The 21,172-nt window shown below is 41.1% G+C and overlaps 1 protein-coding gene and 1 non-coding gene across 2 annotated transcripts in view; one reads left to right on the plus strand and one right to left on the minus strand.

Annotated features, from left to right (window-relative positions):
- The first annotated feature begins 537 nt into the window (after window positions 1–537).
- The window catches only part of MYO16 (myosin XVI), a 421,185-nt gene continuing 400,550 nt past the window's right edge, over window positions 538–21,172 (plus strand). The window contains exon 1 of the mRNA XM_008143943.3: window positions 538–796. Coding sequence (XP_008142165.3) covers window positions 571–796 — 226 coding nt within the window. The 5' untranslated portion in view covers window positions 538–570. The remainder of the gene's footprint in view (window positions 797–21,172) is intronic.
- On the minus strand, window positions 6,140–6,246 carry LOC114232404 (U6 spliceosomal RNA). Its single transcript, XR_003618461.1, has one exon. It is a non-coding gene; the product is annotated as a U6 spliceosomal RNA (small nuclear RNA).

Consider the following 21,172-nt stretch of genomic DNA (forward strand, 5'->3'; position numbering starts at 1 on the left):
GAAGAATCATAATGCAGTGGTAATACTTTTAGGGCTTGGGTGTAGCTTTAAAGAAATAAGAAAACACTGATTGTTAAGTGTTAAACAAAACCACACCTCTATATCTAATTCTTTTAAAATTTTTATTTTATTATCATGCAATCTTTGTTTCTTTTTATTGAATTTATTGGCATGACACTGGTTAACAAAATTATATAGGTTTCAGGTGCACAATTCCACAACACATCATATGTACACTGTATTGTGTGTTCACCACCCTAAGTCAAGTATGCATCTATCATCCTTTATCCCTCCTACATCCTCCTCCACCTCCCCCACACCCTCTCTGCCAGGCAATCACTGTCCCATCTTAAGTAAGATATTAACTCTCAAAAAAGAGGGGAGAAAAGATATTAACTCTTTGTTTTTCTTCCAGAGGAATGAGTGAGTTTCTGACTTGTGTGATGGTAACAGGAAATCAAATATGTTCTGTAATGCTACTGTATTTGTTGTAATAATGGGTCTAGTGACTTTCCCATTTTGTTTCTTTCAGGTTGCTTTCAGCTATGTAATGTTTTCCGATCCCATGAAATGGAAATTGACCAGTGCTTGCTGGAGACCCTTCCCCTTGGCCAAAGGCAGCGGCTGGTGAAACGCATGCGCTGTGAACAGATCAAAGCCTACTATGAAAGAGAGAAGGCTTTTCAGAAGCAGGAAGGAGTCCTGAAAAAACTGAAGCATGGCAAGAATCAGAAAGTGCATTTTAACCTTGCTGACATGATTCAGGATGCAATTATCCACCATGATGACAAAGAAGGTACATGACATAAAAATGTTTTTTGATATGGTTTTTCTGTGGTTTATTAGTTTGTGGTTGTTTTTTTGTGGGAAGATGAAGAGTAGAATTTCTTTTAAATAATAGGGGCTTTCTTTCAAGAAAAAAATGATCTTGTCTATGAACATAGTTAAAAGTCCCAAGTCTCCTAGTAAACATTTCAAAAATTTTGGTAAAATTGTGGTATATCTTTTTAAAGAATTACCTACCTAAAAAGCAATGATTTCTTTGCAAATTGTTCATTCCAATTGTTAATGAAACTTTTAAAAATGAAATTCTTTCCTTTGAAGATGAGATTGTTCAGTAAAATGTATTATTATGTCATTCATGAATAGACATAGTCATACAGTCAGTTAGTCCTCTCAAACTCTCTTGTAGTATCTGGCTTGTAGTATCAAATGTTATTTAGAATACTTAATCCAATTTTCAGTTGTTTTTACAAAACTATTAAACTTCTTATCTTTCATGTGTTTTTTTTATTAATTTTTTTGTTTTTAGAATATAATTTCCAAAGTTTTTTTTTTTTAATTAGTGTTTTTATTTTCTCTGTATAAATACCCCAAAGTGGGATTGCTGGACCATATGGCAGTGCTATTTTTAATTTTTCAAAGAGTAATTTTAATCTCGACATCCGAGTGCAAAAGGTTAATTTTTGGCATTTTAACCCTTTGCACTCGCTTGCTTTTTTCTCGATTCCTTTATTCTAATGCTAACCATGTCGAGTCACACTCGACATCAGAGTGCAAAAGGTTAATTATGATGTGTGTGGGCGTGGGTCTGTTTGAGTTCTTCTTGTTTGGGGTTCTCTGTGCCTCCTGAACTTGTGTGACTTTTTCCTTTACCAGGTTAGGGAAGTTTTCTGCCATTATTTCTTCAAACACCTTCTCTATTCCTTTCTCCCTCTCTGCCTCTTCTGGCATACCTGCTATTCTAATATTGTTATGTTTCATGTTGTCCCACAGCTCCCTTAAGCTGTCCTCTGTTTTTTTTTTTATTGTTTTTTCTTTTTGGTTCCCTGATTGAGTGATATTTTCAACTCTGTCTTCTAATTCACTGATTTGATCCTCAGCTTCCCCTAATCTGCTGTGTGTTCCTTCCAATGTATTTTATTTGTGTTATGTCATTCTTTATCTCATACTGTTCTTTTTTCAGAGTTACTATATCTTTTTTCATACTGTTGAGCATTTTTACCTTCATAACCCTGAACTCTGTTTCAGAAAAATTAGTTATCTCTGCTTCATTTATCTCTTCTTCTGGAGAATTCTCTAGTTCTTTCATTTGAGGATTGTTTCTTTGTCTTCTTATTTTGGTTGTCTGTTTGGGTTTGTGACTATGTTTAGGTAGATCCTCTATACTTCTCAATCTCTAATGCTGGAACTAATTTCCAAAGTTCTAATGTGTGAGAAATTTTCTAGCTGTAGGTATCCTATAATAAGAGAGGAATATGCTAATTATCCATTATGCCATAACATCACAATCAAGTGGAGGAGAGCTACGGAGGGCAGGGCAGTGGGTGGAGAGCTACAGGAGGGCGTGGCAGCAGGCAGAGAGCTACAGGAGGGTGCAGCAGCGAGCTACAAGTAGTAGAGAGCTACCAGAGACAGTGGGCGGGTGGCCAGCTGAGGCAAGCAGCAGCAAGCTACTCGTGCATGGATTCATGTGCAGGGCTACTAGTAAATATATAAGGCTTTTAGGAAGCAAATAGAAATTAATTTATCTTGGTTAGCCCTAAAACCAGTGGTTGAATTAATCCCAAACAGGCATGCTCCACAATCCATTAATCACATTTCAAAGTCAACTCTCTGAAAACAGATGTTTTGGGGTTTTGTTTTGGTAATACACTTAATGGCAAAACTCTTGCTGAGCTACTTATATTTTTTAACCAGTTCAATCTGGAAAATAATAAATTTAATAACATACATGGTTCTGAAACTTTCAAATAGGGATCATGGTTCTGTAACTAAGAAAACTGAGCACATTATATACAAATAGAGGCCCAGTGCACGGATTCATGCACCAGTGGGGTCCCTCGGTATAGCTTGTGGGGGATTGGGCCAAAACCAGCAGTCCAATGCCATCTGCCACTCCTGTCTGCTGCTCCTGCTCATCTTGGCCCTGCTACACCTGCCACCACCATTGCTTGATAGGCTTGCTGCCGCTCTGCTGTGGTCTCTGGGCTGTGGCAGCCAGCCGTGAGCCCTGTGTCTGGTACCCATTGGTCAGCTGAGCAGCGCTCCCACTGTGGGAGCGCACTGACCACGAGGGAGCAGCTCCTGCATTGAGCGTCCATCCCTTGTGCTCAGTGCGAGTCATAGTGACCGGTCGTTTGGTTGTTCGGTCGCTTAAGCTTTTATATATATAAAATAATAGCTATAGTAAGAAGACTGAAGTCCTTTTCATGTTTTTTTTGTGGGCTGGTTATTCAAACTAGAATACTCTGGGAAGTTCTGAAAAAAAATACAATGACAGTGGCGGAGAATCTCTGAGTGGGAAAGTACCTACAGATCATCTATTCCAGGGGTGGGGAACGACTGGCCTTTGGGTGTATAAGGCCTGTGTAATCATTCGGTCTGGCTCTGCCAAGGCATTAGGGGTGAGTTAATTATATATTAGGCCAAATATAGAAGGCTAATTTTTAAGTTGATAATATTGTATGGCCCTCGAATGATATTATAAATATCCTTGGCAGAGAAAGGTTCCTCACCCCTGATAGTCCAATGCTCTTATTTTACACATGAAGGAATTGTCCCAGAGCCCTGTAACCTCTCATTTTATCATTCTATTCTCACTTGAAGCTTTTCATTGAATGGCTATCTGCTCTGTGAAGCTATAAGCACATGGAGGGGCAGGTACACTGTCAGTCAGCTTCAACACATCCTACTGCTCATTCCAGTACCTTCCAGTGGTATTAGAAAGGAAGATATTTGTTCAAGCCCATGAGTTAGTAGTTGTGGGAGCAAATCTAAATTAGAATGTGGGCAGATTGAAGCCCTATATTGATTTAAAAGTAATGAAACAACAAAAACATTACTTGCAAATTTATAACATCTCTTGTATAAAATATTTACAGGGTAAAAGTTAAGGCTAAAAAGAAATTAAAATAGTAGAATAATAAATCTAGAGACCAAGAAGAAACTATTATATACACTGAGTGGCCAGATTATTATGATCTCTGAACACATAATAATCTGGCCACTCAGTGTATATCCTATATAATAAAAAGCTAATATGCAAATTGTCCTCTTGACCAGGAGTTTGACCAGCAGGCTGGCCGGACCCCACCCATGCATGAATTCATGCACCGGGCCTCTAATACACACACACACACACACACACACACACACACTGAGTGGCCAGATTATTATGCATTCAGAGATCATAATAGTCTGGCCACTCAGTGTATAAATAATGCTGTAATGTTTCCCAAAGTATTATAATATTTGGAACACAGTGAAGTCATGATTAACTTTGATTTGGGTTTTATTGAAGAAACTAGAGGCCTGGTGCACAAATTCATGCATGGGTGGGGTCCAGCGGGCCCGCTCTGATCAGGGTTGATTGGGCCAGGCCAGCTGGGAGGAGGAGCCATGGATGGTTGGCCTGCCAGCTGGCCCTGCCCCTGATTGGGGTGGGGGGGTCTGATTGGGGGCAGGGCCGGCCAGGGGGAGGGGCCACGAGTGGTTGGCCAGCTGGCCCCATCCCCTGGTCAAACTCCTGGTTGAACTCCCAGTCAAATTCCCAGTGGAGGGGACAATTTTCATATTAGCCTTTTATTATATAGGATTGCTTTATGTATGTGTCTTTGTTTTTTGAATTGCAATGAAGAGAAAGAATGGGACAGAAAGGGTCCACATTTTGTTTGTTGTAACCACCAACATAAAAAGTAATTCAAAATAATAGGGACGATAGGAAGCAGAAGAAACCTCCCCCCCCCACACACATACAATATACTTTGTACTCTTGCTAATTACTTTACTAAATTCTTCTTATACACTACATTGTTTATTCTTTATGACAGAAGTAACACAAAATATTCTCAAGATTATTAGAAAAGAATGCCTTAGAAAGACAATTTATATACTTTTATTACTCCCAGGATATCCTATCTAATAAAAGAGAAACATGCAAATTGACCATACCTCTGCAACACCCACAAGCTACACCCACCAGCCAATCAGGAACGAGTATGCAAATTAACCCAACAAAGATGGCAGCGACCACGGAGCTGGAACCAGCCGGAAACTTGGGTTGCCCCCGGCGATGGAGGAAGCCAAGCTTCCCGCCTGCCCTGGCCAGCCCTGGCCTCCGCTCCAGGATACAAAGTTTCAATTATAGAAGATAAATAAATCCCAACAAAAATGGCGGCAGCCACAGAGCTGGAGAGAGCAGGAGGCTTGGGTTGTCCCTGGCAATGGAGGAAGCCAACCTTCCTGCCCACACTGGCTGGCTCTGGCCTCCAATCAAGGCTACAAAGTTTCAATTATAGAAGATAAATAAATACCAGATACCAGGGTCTCTGCTTGGGTCACTGGGGGGGCGTGACTAGCCTGCAAACCACCACAGGCCTCTCACCCAGGCCGCCCCAAACCCCAAGGGAACCCCCATCCTGATCCTGGACACCCTTCAGGGCAAACCAGCCGGCCCCCACCCATGCACCAGGCCTCTATCCTATCTAATAAAAGAGTAATATACAAATTGACCATCACTCCAACACACAAGATGGCTGCCCCCATGTCATCAAAGATAGCTTCCCCCATGTGAACACAAGATGGAGGTGATCAGGCTGGCAGGTAGAAGCGGTTAGGGGCAATCAGGAAGGCAGGCAGGTGAGCAGTTGGGAGCTAGCAGTCCTGGATTGTGAGAGGGATGTCCGACTGCCCATTTAGGCCCAATCCTACTGGTATTGGGCCTAAACAGGCAGTCGGACATCCCTCGAGGGGTCCCAGATTGAAGAGAGTACAGGCTGGGCTGAGGGATACACCCCCCCATGCATGAATTTCGTGCACTGGGCTTCTAGTAGTTTTATAAACTAATGGAAGCAAAATTGTGTTCAATAACTAAGGTCAACATTAGCATCAATGATGAAATAGTTGAATGAATTTTTGAATTCAGCAAAATTGTTTGAATTTCTAATCAATTATTAAAGTTTTAAGTACATTATTACAATGTAAATTAAAACGTTTGTCCAAAGAGAAGTCTTAGCTCTGGCTGCCATAAAAAATACTATAGACTGGGTGGCTTAAACAACAGACATTTATTTCTCACAGTTCTGGAGGTTGGATAGCCCAAGATCAACATGCCACCAGATTTGGTTCTTTCTTATTTTTTATTTTGGAATGCTTCATGAATTTGAGTGTCATCTTTGTTCAGGGGCCATGCTAATCTTCTCTGTTTCCTTCCAATTTTACTGTATGTGCCGCTGAAGTGAGCACAAGGATTGGTTCTTAACAGCACTTTTTTGACCTTAAAGATGACCACCTTCTCACTGTATCCCACATGGTGAAGAGAGCAAGCTCTGGTTTCTCTTTCTCTTCTTGTAAGGGTACTAATGCTATCATGGAGGTTCATCCTCATGATTTCATCTGACCTCAATTACCTCCCAAGATCCCAACTTCTAATATAATCACATTGGGTTATGCCTTCAATATATCAATTTGTGAAGGACAAATTCATAACAGATGGTATATTTATGCTGTACATATGAAATAATAGTCACTTCTATTTCTTCTTTTGAGTCTTTTATCAACCTTTGAAACTCTCACATTAATGCTGAGATATTTTCTGTATCAGAGGGAATGTATTAATTTCTTATAAATTTAAGAGATTAATTTTCATTGAAAATATAAGCAATCTCTTTGGAAACATTATAATCTATCTTGCATATGTTTACTTTTCTTCTCTAGAACTGTATTTAGAAAAACGTTTACATTTAGTCATGATAGTCATATTTTCATTTATCTTTAAGCTACGCAAATGGTTATATGTACACATTTATATAATTGAGAGAGTAAAATAATTTTGCCACAAATACTTTTCATTTAAGTAATTATTTAAAAGTTTTTTCAGATTGTGTGTTTTTGTAAATTGAAAACAACAACTTACTTCCAAGTACTTTTATTGGCTTACTGAGTATAAATAGTCAAATACACTATTTCAGAGGATGACATGATAAGGTTTATAGCATGTCATTTAGAAGCAATTCAGGATTTTGTTTAACTTTATAAAAGTTGCATATTTGTAAGTGAAAATTTAGTATCTTTGATGCTTTATTGTTATTTTTTTTTCTGGGAGATGACATTTTAGTGTATAATGTATCATTTTAATATACTGCATTAATGCAAAATGTGTTCAGTTATTTTCCATCTTATATGGAAATTTGTTCCATATTTTATTTTAGAGCTTTTAATTCAACTCTCTGTGAGTCATATCATGTAAAAGAAAAAGAGAGGGGAGAAAAGAGAGAGAGAAAGAGAGAGAAAGAAAGAGATGGAGACACTGACTGACTGGGAGAGTTAGAGACAGAAAGAAAATGTCTATATGTAGAGGAAATTTAAATGGGAATGCAGTTTCCTCTGTTAGAAGTGCTATTCCTAAATTTCGGTCATTTTCACTAGTTAGACCATATGCGTTTATTAAAAATATTACAAATGACAATGGAGTGACTTCATTATTCTTTTATTATCTAGCACTTTGCAGACATACTTAGCTCTGTATGTACTTCCAGTGGTCGTCAACCGGTGATCTGCAGACCACTGGTGGTCCGTGAGGTCTGAAAGGTTGGCAACCGCTGCTAGTAGTCACTAAATTCCTCTGATAATCATATGCTACTCCATGTGATAGGATATTCTCCCCATCATAAGAGTGAGAGTATTGAACCTCAGAACTCATTACGGATAATCTCTTTAGTCCACCTGCGTTTGGAAACCATGATTTTGTCCACAGCACTGTACTGTCCCTCAAGTTTATGTCTTTAAAAAAATCCTCTTTATTGAGTCATGATTGACATGTAAACAGCTGTACATATTCACTGTGCACAAATTGATGAGTTTGGAAATAAGCATGCACTTGTGAAGCCATAGCTAGAATCAAGGCCATAACTACCCATCACCTCCGAAAGGTTCTTTTTGCCCTCTTAATTTTTTTAAATTAAATTATTTTTTTTATTTGTGGAAACAGCATTTAACATGTCACTTTTCAAGCTGATTTCTGATGGCAAATAAACTAAACCATTGACTCCACAAGTTGATTTGCTTCCACGGCTATTTTGGCTTTATTTCTTCCTCTTACCTGGTTGAGCGCATTGCCCACTGTCAAGGGAGTTGCCAAAGGCAGGGGCTGATATTCTGTATGCTCTCATGTTTTCCCTCCTCTTTCCCTGATTAGCACTCCCCACCTCCTCCCCCACCTCTCTTTTTTGCAAGTTAAGGGAATTTACTTGTTAACCATTTGTACGCCATAAGCATCTACAGACGCAAGCAGCGGACCTTTTTTAATTAAATTCAAAATATCTTGGCAGTTAATTGGTTAATTTCCAAGCCAAATATTTTCTGACGGACTGTTTCAACCACACAAAGAACTTGTAAGTGTGGCTATAACCTGTGGGTTATAGACCTGTCAAACTTCATGTATATCTCCATTGTAACCTAATATTCTAAGTAGTCTCTTAGAAAAAGGGAAAATATCAAATTACAGCAATGTTAGATAGTCTCCTTCTCCTACCTCTCAGAACTCTGGTCCCAGTTTCCTTGGAGGAATAGGGTCCCAGGCCCATGGTCTAAGGCTCTGACCTTAACTCTTCTTTGTCTACCTATCCTCTCTGGAAAGCTTCACCTTTTCCCCTTGCATTCCCCTCCTCCCATGCCCATGATTCCCAAATTGTATTCAGACCTTTCTCCTGAGTTCTAGACCCCACTTTTGTGATGGCCTTACATTGCTAACTTATCATGTTCAAAATTGAATATCTACCATCATTTCCTTCCACATCAAAATTCTCTTCTATTCTCTTTCAGTTAATATCACAATCACTTCCCCAGACTTATAGCCCAGAAATCTTGATGTCATGTTGATTTAAGTGCACATTTGTAAAGTGTTGATGATTGTACCTCCTGGAATACTTTTCAGGAAGTGTCAGCTGTTTGTATATTACCCAGAGTCCACTAAGAATATGCCTAGAATGCAGTATGCTAAATATATATGGGATGATCTATTGTTAGGCTGAATGAACATCTCCTCACTTAGAATTTTGTAAGTAAATCTTTAGGACCAAGTTTTCTCTCCCTTACCCACTCCCACCCTTGAACATGTCGCCTCAGGTAAAAAAATAAATTTCACATATTCCTTAAGTATTTTATACATGAAGCACGAGACACTCCCTGTGAAACTCAGAGCTTGTGAATACTTAGCTCAGCCCATTCATTGCATTCATTGCATTCACTAGCTTGGCACAGAAGTTAAAATTCCGAAGTCGTTGGTTACCACATAAATTTATTTGCTTATCTATCTCTTTATTTATTTATATTTTATTATCTAGACTATAAATGAAAATGGAGCCAATTATATTTTTCCACTGCTACTATTTACTTAATGCTGCCTTTATGAGGATGGCCCATCTGCTCTGGCACCATTTTCCTAGTGGCGGGTATAGATTTTTACTGCAGGCAGCCTCATTCTCTCTCCCTCACTTCCCCATAACCAGCTGCACAAAGTGGCATTTAGAGAATGTGACAATCAATAAGGGGATTTAAGCTGATGCCCCATAGAGATTGACACCCAGGCTCTGCCATTCTTGGAACAGTGGTCAAAACAACCAACTACCCAACCCTGGTTCCCTACATGCATTTATTGTGAACATAATAGAGTGTGGTGTGTGTTAAATTTCCTACCAGGAAAAATATTTCTAGACTACAAAACTAGGAGCATAATATACTTGACATTGGATATATCTGAAGTGTCTCCAAAAGAGTTGGATTTAACAAATATCAATGTCTTGTGTATTAGATACCTGGGGTTGTGAAGGAAATACAAAGCAGTATCCTGTGTTTAAAGAAGAAATAGGGGGAAAGAACATTCCCAGTGAAAAGACAGTAGTACACTGTTGTCTGCATCGCCCATGTTCTAGAGCAGCACCAAGCCTGAGCAGAGGGAGGGGAATGGCAGTTAATCAGAACCACCCCTATCTTATTAACTCCTCAGTTATACAGCAACAGAAATCCTTGAAGGTAAGCTGTAAATTAATCTGGTCCTTTAACTTGGCAAAGAGGGAGAGGCTGTGGGAAGATGTAGTTCAGAGGAGATGTTTAATGGGGTAGACACAGGAACAAAAGGACCACTTCTAGATTTTTAGAGAAATGCATGAGCTTTTCATCTACACACAATGTCCACATCAGAGATCTATTTGGAAGGCGAGGTGTATATAGCTCATGTACACGATAAATCCAGCAACCCTGGGTGGTTCTGAATGTCACAGAGCTAGGTTCACTGGACCATGATGCTGTCAATTAATAGGTAACAGCTGCTAGGTAATTAAATGTTTCCATTTCAAAACCAGTCATAGAATCATAAAGAGTTGGAAATTAAGTGCATTTACATTCTGAGGGATTCTGTATGAATTTAATGAGTGGCTTAATAGTTCACCAATACCAAATTCATATTCCTGAGAAGTATTAATTATTTTAACTGCCTGCTATTTAATCACAACTTTACCAGGGTCTGTGAGAGTAATTGAAAAAGAGAGAGAGAGAGAGAGAGAGAGAGAGAGAGAGAGAGAGAGAGAGAGAGAATATGTGCTGCTTCAAGAGCCTTTCTAATCTCAGTGGAATGACACACCATCTTTTAAAAAACAAACAGCCTGGCTGGTGTTGCTCAGTGGTTAAGCATCGACCTAAGAACCAGGAGGTCATGGTTCCATTCCCAGTCAGGGCACATGCCCGGGTTACAGGCTCGATCACCAATAGGGGGTGTGCAGGAGGTAGTCGATCTGTGATGTTTCTCTCTCATAGATGTTTCTAACTCTTTTTCCTTCTCTCTCCATAAATCAATTTTAAAAAGTTTAAAAAAAACAAACAAAGTAGAATTGACCCATTTAAAAGGAATTGTAGCATGTCATTCATTCATTGCGGGTGAAGTGGGGGTGATTTGAATCAGAAACTGCTCTGTGGGAATGTGTTAGAGTTTGGTAGGAAAAGAGAAAGGGACTTTTTGGATGTGAAAAGCAGCTAGAGCCCTGGAACTGAGGCTAGAAAAGCAGGTTTCTGATAGGAGAGCATCAGGATAGAAGCATCACTGGGAGTCAACTGTCAGGGTTCTAACTCTCAGCTGGGGTATGAGTTCCATCCCTACGCTGTGTGCCTGGACAGGGTGCTTTCTCTGTTGTACCTTCTTTTTTTAAAAAATATATTTTTTATTGATTTCTGAGAGGAAGGGAGACAGAGAAATAGAAACATCAGTGATGAGAGAGAATCATTGATTGGCCACCTCCCACATGCCCCTTACTGGGGATTGAGCCTGCAACCCAGGCATGTGCTCTGACCGGGAATCGAACCCTGACTCCTGGTTCATAGGTTGATGCTCAACCATTGAGCCACGCCCACCAGGCTTTGCTGTGCCTTCTTATCCTGCAAATAAGGTTGAGGTAGAAGTGAACCTCTCGCATAGCAGCTGTGAGGATTAGTTAGATAGTACATGCAAGGAACTTCAAATGACATCTGTCACGTATTGCTACATGCATAATAAATGTTAGCTACTCTTATGATTTGAAATGGAATTAAGGGATAGTATTGAAGCAGTAAAGAGTGGCTAACTAATAACTGTGACTGGCATGTGGTTCAAAGATGATCACAATGGGGTTTTATATGTTATACAAGCATAGCTATTGGACTGTTGGGGCAATCATATAAATTATAATGAAACTGAGGAGGAAAAGACTGAAGATAGGCATGTACTAGTAAGCTCAGGGCATTACTATAACCATGGGATAAGGAGAAACAGAAATTGGATGGTTCCTTTGGAAATGGATTGAAAAGGAAAAATTTGCATTATTAATATTCACAGCATTTTAAAAATCTGTTCTCTTCTGCTAGGACAGTGGTCGACAAACTCATTAGTCAACAGAGCCAAATATCAACAGTACAACGATTGAAATTTCTTTTGAGAGCCAAGTTTTTTAAACTTAAACTTCTTCTAATGCCACTTCTTCAAAATAGACTCGCCCAGGCCGTGGTATTTTGTGGAAGAGCCACAATCAAGGGGCCAAAGAGCTGCATGTGGCTCGCGAGCCGCAGTTTGCCGACCACGATGCTAGGACAATGTGTGAATACACACACACACACACACACACACACACACACACATATGCAATGTGGCCCCCACTTATTCATGGTTTTACTTTCCATGGTACAATTATGGAGGTCAACCACAGTCTGAAAATATTAAATGGAAAATTCCAGAATAAACAATTCATAAGTTTTACCTTGTATGCCATCCCGAGTAGCGTGATCAAATCTTACACAGTCCCTTTTCCTCCCACCTGGGATGTGAGTCATCCCTCTGTCCAACGTATCCACACAGCACATTAGGCACTTAGTAGCTGTCTCAGTTATCAGATCAGCCGTTCGCAATATCGCAGCGCTTGTGTTCAGGTAACCCTTATTTCACTTAATAATGGCCCCAAACTAAGAGTAGGGATGCTGGCAAGTCAAATATGCCAAAGGGAAACTGTAAAGTGCTTCCTGGAAGTGAAAAGGTGTGGTTTCAACCTAATAAGGAAAGAAAAAACATGTTATTCTGGAGTTGCTAAGCTCTATGGTAAGAACAAATCTGCTACCTGTGAAATTGTGAAGAAGGAAACAAAATCCATGCTACTTTTGCTGTCACACCTCAAACTGCATGTTGCGACCGCAGTGCATAACAAGTCTTAGTTAAGATGAAAAAGGCATTAAATTTGTGCGTGGAAGACAAGAACAGAGAACATGTTCCGGTTGACAGTGTGTTGACCCCGAGAGCACTGAGCCTATGTGAAGACTTCATTCAGGAAGAGAGCCCCTGAAACAAGTGATCCCACTCACAGAACGTTTATTACAGTACATTGTTATAACTGTCCTATGTTATTATCAGTTGTTGTTGACCTCTTACTGTGCCCAATTTATAAATTAGACTTTATCATAGGTATTTATGTATAGGAAAAAACATAGTATATATAGGGTCTAGTATTGTTTGTGGTTTGAGGCATCCACTGAGGATCTTGGAATGTATCTCCTACACATAAGGGGGGACTGCTGTATGCACATACACATATATGTGCCCCCTCACATATATAAATATGTGCCACATGTATATGTACTAGTATATATAAATACTAGAGGCCCAGTGCACAAATCTGTGCATGGGTGGGGTCCCTTGGGGTGGCCTGTGGGGATTGGGCCGAAACCAGCAGTCCAACACTGCCTGCCACTCCTGCCTGCCACTCCCGCTCATCCTGGCCCGCTGCACCTGCCGCTGGCTTGTGCTCAGTCAGTCCCGATTGGGAGAGGCTAGTGCAAGCCCTGCATCAGGCGCCCATCCGTCCTGAGGGCGGTGGGGAGGCCGGAATGCGATTGGCCCCCTGGGCAGGCGGTGGGATGCCCTTGCCGGCCCAGGATCCAGATCTGTCCTGCTGACATTTGCTCAGGTTTTCGGGATCCACCTGGCAGCCACTTTTATATCATTTCTTCCTTGTGGAGCATCTAGAGAGGGGAAATGGTGGCAGTGCCTGAGGCCAACTTCCAGGAGGCCTGCAGCGCTGTCAGGATCGTGCCAATGGCATAGGTGTATTGGTCCATTGGTGCCTGGCCTGTTCTCTGGAGATTGGATCTGCAGGACTACTGAGGGAGTGAGTGGCTGCCGCCGGGCTGGTGGTCTGCTGGGCTGCTGGGACAGGTCGGTCAGCTGAGCGGCGCTCCCACGGAGCTCACTGACCACCAGGGAGCAGCTCCTGCATTGAGTGTCTGCCCCCTGGTGGTCAGTGTGCATCATAGAGACCGGTCGACTGGTAGTTCAGTTGCTTAGGCTTTTACGTATATAGATGTGCCAGTCATTTCTCTAAACATTTTATATGCATTTTAAAATTTAGTCTCCAAAATAATCCTATGAGGTACTTACTGAATTAAATATTACTGTCCACCAGAACCTACGCATATGACCTTATTTGGAAATAGTCTTTGTAAATGTAATCAAGTTAACGTGATGTCATAGTAGGTTAGGGTGGGTCATAATCCAGGGACCAGTGCCCTTCTAAAAATGAGGGAATTTGGACACAGAAACACACAGAGGAAGGATAGCCTTGTGAATATGAAGACAGAGATTGGAATGAAGCAGCTGTAACCAACGAGGTCAGGGATTGCCCGTAGCCCTGAGAAGCTGGGAGTGGGGTGTGGAATGGATTCTCCCCAGAGCCTGCAAAGAGAGGGTGGCGCTGCTGACACTACTGTCCTCCAAAACTGTGAAAGAGTAAATTGCTGTTGTTTTCAGCCTCCCGGTTTATGGAACTTTGTGGAATCCCTAGTCACGTCCCGCGTGTTTCAGGGTTCCCGTTCAGGTCCGGTTTCTGGAGAAGGCCGCAATCAAAATGAAAAGAAGCTAGAAAAGAATCAATTTGGGTAAATGGGGGGCCAGGCGGGAGCCCACCTCTAGGGGGAGGACTACTCACTGCTCTGGCCTTTGCCATCCCTTTTATTGGGGTTCTGAGATACACCCATATTCTTTAGGCAGGAAATTCCAATAATAGACAATCAGCAAAATTTTACATATGATTAACAGGTGAGAGTTGCTTTAACTACCAATGTCTCAACTAAACAATGAGTGACTAGCTCTGACCATTCAGAGCGATTAAGGTTGACCAAAGCATTCCGATTCCCTTTTCACATTTAACTTCCAATGTCTCAATGTTCGGTTTCCGGCAGAACTTAGTTACAGCTAATAAAGGTACATACAGCTACTGCCCCAGTTTTATAGATTAAGATTAAGGGTACTAGTGTTTAAGGAAGTCAAATAAGATCAGAGTGCTAACAAGGATTCAAACCCACATGTCTGAAGTTGGAGTTCAAGGTGTTAACTGCTGTATTCTTTCACTTGATTTTCAGGCCCCATTAACTCTCAGGGTGACTCTGAGCTGGTCAGATGTTCCTGTGTGTAAATGAGGAGAACTTTAACTCCTCTTCCACCTCTAACGTTCTGTGACTCTGAAATGTTAGAGCCAATTGCTCTATCCCGACTGTAACTGTCAGAGAAAGGAGGCCTTTCCAAGAGCATCATGAGAACAAGGTTGGAACTCGCAGAGTTCAGGCTATGAGCAATGGGGGAAAAAATCACAGATAACCAAACATCTCTTCCCTCCATCTGATTGCCCCATTCTTGTGGATGGGACTTTTGACACTGATTTCCATAAGTGAATGTTTCTGAGGACATCTGCACATCTGATGCTTCTGTCGCCACTATCCAGGATGCAAATGGTACTCCAGCCCAAAGTGTTGGCTTGTGGTGGTGCAGAGGGGCCCTGGGCCAGGACCCCATCTTTTTGGGGCTCACTGCTGCCTTCAAATGAAGTTCTGTCTGCTTTCAGCATCCTGCATGCCTACTGCGTATGAAGTGGATACGTCTCTGCCCCCTCCTCCTCCCACTTTGTCCTGGCTCCTCTTTCCCTCCAGCCACCTCCACCTCTCACCTTAGCTCCCTTTCCTACAACCCCTCCCAGCAATTTCCTCCCTTGATCTCTTCTGCAGCCCTGTGGTTATATCTAGGCTTCCTGAGAAAAGACATGTATTCTTTGAGCAATGGCTTTAATGAAGCAGAGGATGGAATCATGTTGTTAAGACACTGGGGAAGCATCTAGTCTAAATTTCTGAGCTTGGGATCTTTTTTCCAGAACCTTTTCTGAAGTGGTTGTAGGAGAATCAGTTTCTCCTTTACTTATGCCCAAGCCACTTTTCCTCTCTGGTGAATGGGCTGGGGAAGGGAAATGGTCATTTTCCTCATTAACTCAGTGGTTGCAGCTCACTTCCCACCTCAGGCCAACCATGTTCCATTGATCCCTGGTGGTACATGGGAGACAGAGTGAATTGATGGAATGTATCTGGACTCTGGCTGGTCCATAGTCCGCAGTTTCAGTGATGGAGCCACACATTCTTTTTTTTTTAAATATATTTTATTGATTTTTTTACAGAGAGGAAGGGAGAGGGATAGAGAGTTAGAAACATCGATCAGCTGCTTCCTGCACACCTCCCACTGGGGATGTGCCCGTGCAGCCAAGGTACATGACCGGAATCGAACCTGGGACCTTTCACTCCACAGGCCGATGCTCTATCCACTGAGCCAAACCGGTTAGGGTGGAGCCACACATTCTTACTGCTGTGTCTTCAGGGTCTTTCCCTCTGTTCAGAACACTCCCCTGCCATTCTCTTCTAAATGCACCTCCTCCTCTGCCCCTGAGCACCTTCTCTGACATTCTCATGCAAAACCAATCTCTTCCTCAACTTCCTTGCCAGAGCTATTTCCTGGCGGTTATATATTCACTTTGTTAACAAAAAAACAACAACATTGAAACCTGTAAAGAATTTTAGTGAGTTTATTTGAGCCAAACTGTCGACATATGCTGGGAAGCAGAACCTCAATGAATTGAGATAATGCTCCAAAGAATGGCGGGTTACATCTGTATTTATACATTGCCATCAAAGGATGGAAATAGGTGGGCTACATGAAATTCATTGGTGACGGATTAAGAAGGTGGGATAAAGTCAAACGTTGGGAAACCCCTGGGATTGGATAAAAAGTAAAATGATGGACACATACTTAGGTGGGTACAGGAACAATTAACATGATAATGAAGGAATTGGAGGCATCTGTCCTGGCGCCCACCACATATGGTTGTGCCCCAGGGGCTCCAGCAAAAGAGGAAGTTACAAGTTACCCAGACATCTCACAGATAAGTTATCTTAGAGGCAAAAAAGGCAAATGGGCTCAGGAAAGATCTAAGTTGATAGTTGTCAGGGAAAATATCAGCCTAGGACATGACTGCCCACTATAACCTGTTTGTAGTTAAATATTTCATTTTCAGACCATCTTTTGTGGTTATTTTAGGTCTCTGAGTTTTCAAGACTGCCACACAGGCCTCCCCTGAGCTTGTCAGGTTAGCAGGTGGCTTCTTTCGTTCACAACTTGTTTACATGTTATCTTCTGTTAGAATGTGTGCTATGCAAGGAAAGGATCATTACTTGTTCATCATTCATCTATTTATTTAGCAAATATTTATTGCACCCCTGTCATTTTCAATGCACTATGCTAAGTGCTGGAAATTACAGAAATGGGGAGAAGGTATTCTGGATAAAAAGAAAAGCTGGAGCAAAGGCACAGAAGAAAGTTTGTTTTCTTTTTCTGCCTCAGTGAAATATTTCTATCTGTGTCCTAGCACGGAATTTGTGTAGGTTCTCAAGATAAATAGAACCAGCAGGACACACACACACACACACACACACACACACACACGTGTATATGTGTGTTTGGAGAAAGAGAGAGAGAGAGAGAGAGAAGGAAAGAAGTTGTCCCACGTTGACTGTGGTGGCTGGCAAGTCTGACACCTGTGGGGCGGACTGGAGATTCAGGTAAGGGTTGATGTTTCAGTCATGAGTCCAGAATCTGCAGGCAGGTAGGCAGGCAACTCAAGGAGGGCTTCTGTGTTGCAGTCTTGGGGCAGAATTCCTTCTTCTGGAAATCGCAGTCTTTGCTCTCTTAAGGTCTTCAACTATCGATGAGACCCACCCACATTGTGGAAAGTAATCTGCTTTACTCAAGTCAACTGATTGAACAGTTAATACATCTAAAAATACTCTTGCAGCAACATATACACTGGTGTTTGACCAAACAATTGGATACCATAGCCTAGCCGTGCCAACACATAAAATTAGCCATCATAGACTTTCACAGGCTATTAATAAGGGTTACATTTTTTGTTTGCTATTGTTCAGGTACTGTTATAAGCACTTTAAATGTACTAACTTTTATCAGTCTCATTATGGCCATATGATCTAAGAACAGGCCCAAGAGCAGGCTAGATTTGTCAGTATAAGAAAGTCTAAACCTGTGAGAATATTTAGGAGTGTATTTGAGCCAAACTGACAACAATTGCCAGGAAGTAAAATCTCTACAAATTCCTTATTTTATACATAAGAATCAAAGGGGGAGGTGTAAGGAAGGTTACATGAAATTCATTGGTGGCAGATTAGGGAGACAGGAGAGAAAGCAAAGCAGGGAATGCTGAGATTGGATAAAAAGTAAAAGGAATAGACACATAATTTTTTTGTTTTTAATTCTCAACCGAGGATATTTTTCCTATTGATGTTTGGGGAGAGTGGAAGGAAGGGAGGGAGGAGAGAGTGAGAGAGAAAGAATGAGGTAGAGAGAGATAAAGATATATATATATATAGAGAGAGAGAAAACTGGATGTGAGAAAAACACATCAATTGGTTGCCTCCTGCACGTGCCCTGACTAGGGTCAGTGATCGAACCTGCAACCCAGACACATGCCCTTGATTGGGAATCAAACCCAAGACTCTTTGGGCAACTCTGAGTGGACAATGTTCTAACCACTGAGAAACATCAGCCAGGGTGACACATACTTCTTTTACATTGGTGATTATAAAATAGTTAACAATTAACATTTATAACACATAGAGATGGTATGCAAGAGACCAAGATAACAATGAGGGGTTCTGTGTTGTATTGTTCTGCTAGGAGATTGTGTCCTCAGGGGTCTGAAAAAAAGGGGATAACTCTGTCATTGTAAAGGTATGTTATCTTAGATGTAAAAAGACAATAGACAGGATCAGTTAAGGTAAATATTGATCTTTGTCAAGGAAGATACTGGCCTAGGACATGACTATCTACCATGACTTGCTTATAGTTAGGAAGTTGTTTTTGTTTATTTTTGATGTTTTTTTTAAAATCCTCACCCAAGTAGTGAATAAATTTTTTCATTTTTTCCAGAGAGAATGGAAGGGAGGGGAGGGGAGACTGACACAAAGAGAGAGAGAAAAAAAAATTGATGTGAGAGAGACACATCAATTGGTTGCCTCTCAGATGCTGCCCAACCCAGGTCAGGGATCAAACCTGTAATCCAGGTACATCCCCTTGACCAGGAATTGAACCTGTGACCCTTGGGTGTGCAGGCTGATACTCTACCCACTGAGCAACACCAACCAGGGTTAGTTAGGAAGTTTTAATTTCAGGCCATCTTATGTGGCTACTTTAGGTCTCTGAATTTGTAAGGCCCACCATACAGGTCTTCCCTAAACTTTTCAGGTTTAGTATGTGGCCCCTTTTTTGTCCACAGATTCTTTAAGCAACTTGATAGTTAACATTTGTTATGGCAGTCTGGGATTAAAACACAGATACCTAGCTTCAGAGCCTCCTGACAAATTGATAACAAATCTAGATTTAAGAAAGAAGACTTTATTAAAAAAAAGACTATTGCAATAGGGAGAACATTCTGACCTCAGGACTGGTGAGCATCTCAAAATCAAAGAGAAAGAGGTTTTCCTTTTATAGATAGAGGTAATGAGGGCCAGCAGGAACTTTTAGGGAGGAGGGCCAAAAGCTGGCATGAGCAGACAGCATGATTGGGTGGGTTAATGGGACATCTTTCTGTCTGTGGCTGGATTATTTTTGGAGTGAGCTGTTAAGAGAAGATTTCCAGCACCATCATGCTTAAACATGAGGATGAGCCTGCAGCCTGCAGGGACGAGAGAAGGCTGAGTAGAATTTGGTCAAGCCAAGTCAGTGAGTATGTATTGGGCAATTGTGAACACTCACGAACAGTGTGCTCTTAAATCTAAACTACCCTGGAAGTTAGTATAAGTGTTTGAAATTAATAATTGACTGAGGGTAAATTAATTTTCCTGATGCTCTTGTACATGAAAAGTCAGGACATTTTTTAAAATGTTGAAACCAGTATTTATTTACTCCAGCCTCCTCATCTTCAGCATGCCATTCTACTTCTTTTAGTTTTTACAAATAATTGTAATAGCACCTAGTGAGTGGTGACATAAACATATCAACGTTCAGCACATTTAATTCATTCGTTCACTCAAAAGTAAGGGCTCACTCTTTTAAGCATGCCAAGCAGTAGGCTAGGTATTGGGGATATCATGAGAAATAGAGCCTGATATCTGCAACCTGGTAGAAGGAGAGGACGCCCAGCGAAGAAAGGCCATCAGTATTTAATGTCTGTAGTAGAAGGTAGTAGATGGGTGGCCAGGGCAGTGCAGTTCGAGTGGAATGGGAAGTGAAGGGGACAAAGGAAATGAATCTCTTGGCTCTTATATGTCAGGAATCTAAAGCTACAGTTTGTCAAATGCCTGAATTCCTGCAAGAGTGTAATATTTCAGAACTGCAAGTAATTGGATCTGATTGGGGGTGAGGAGGTCAACATCATTCTGCAGAGACCTTGAGTGCTATATAGAGAGCTTTGGAGTTTGAGTGTAAGAGGGGGAGGATATGTTTTTACCCAAATGTGTTCAATTGTCTATGAGCATTGTAGGTTTTGTGAATCTCCAGATTCCCAGTGTGGATGCTGCTACCTCTTTCCTCCCCACAGATAATCATCTAGGCCTTTTTCTGGTTGTCCAAAGGAATGGCAACAGAGGGGCAAGATCATAAAGGTATAGACTAATCTTTTAGGTGTCATCCCTTACGTTTTTATAACTTTTATTACATGAATATCAGAGAATGTATGGAGGAGAAACATTGAATTAAAAAGCACATTTTTTTCTCTCTTTTAAAAAAATGTAACCCAGTAGTTTTCATATTTTAGGGAAGAGGAAGGCAGATAGGGGTTCCTGGTATGTTCAATGAAATGTTGTCTCACGATTGTACAGTTTCACTTCTCCATGTCAATTTCTTGCTCCCTGTGATGTTACTTCTTAGACGTGTTTTCTTTTGACTGAGGTGAATGTCTATAAGCATTAATAGCACAACATGAAATCTGTCATTTCTACTCTGCACACCATTTCAGTTTGATTAAATTGAAACTGAAAAAAATAAACATTTGAGTTCACGGAATTAATGCTGCAGCTAAGGGCTCTGCTCCATCAAATTTGAGACAGTATTGCTGCCTGGTGTAAACCAAGAGTTTTCTGATTCATTGTGCTCAGAACAGTCTAGGAAAAAAAGAGAAAAAGCAACTTGTAATTTTTATGGGAAAAAGGCACAATCTGTCAGAGGCCCAGATTGCTGCTTAGTGCACCAGGGCAGTCGCACAACAATCTGTAGATCATATATGCCTTTGACAGTATGACTGTAATACACGCCAAAGTAAAATATTTTACAGGGAAATGT

This window comes from Eptesicus fuscus, chromosome 8, assembly GCF_027574615.1.
Source record: "Eptesicus fuscus isolate TK198812 chromosome 8, DD_ASM_mEF_20220401, whole genome shotgun sequence".
Lineage (NCBI taxonomy): Eukaryota > Metazoa > Chordata > Mammalia > Chiroptera > Vespertilionidae > Eptesicus > Eptesicus fuscus.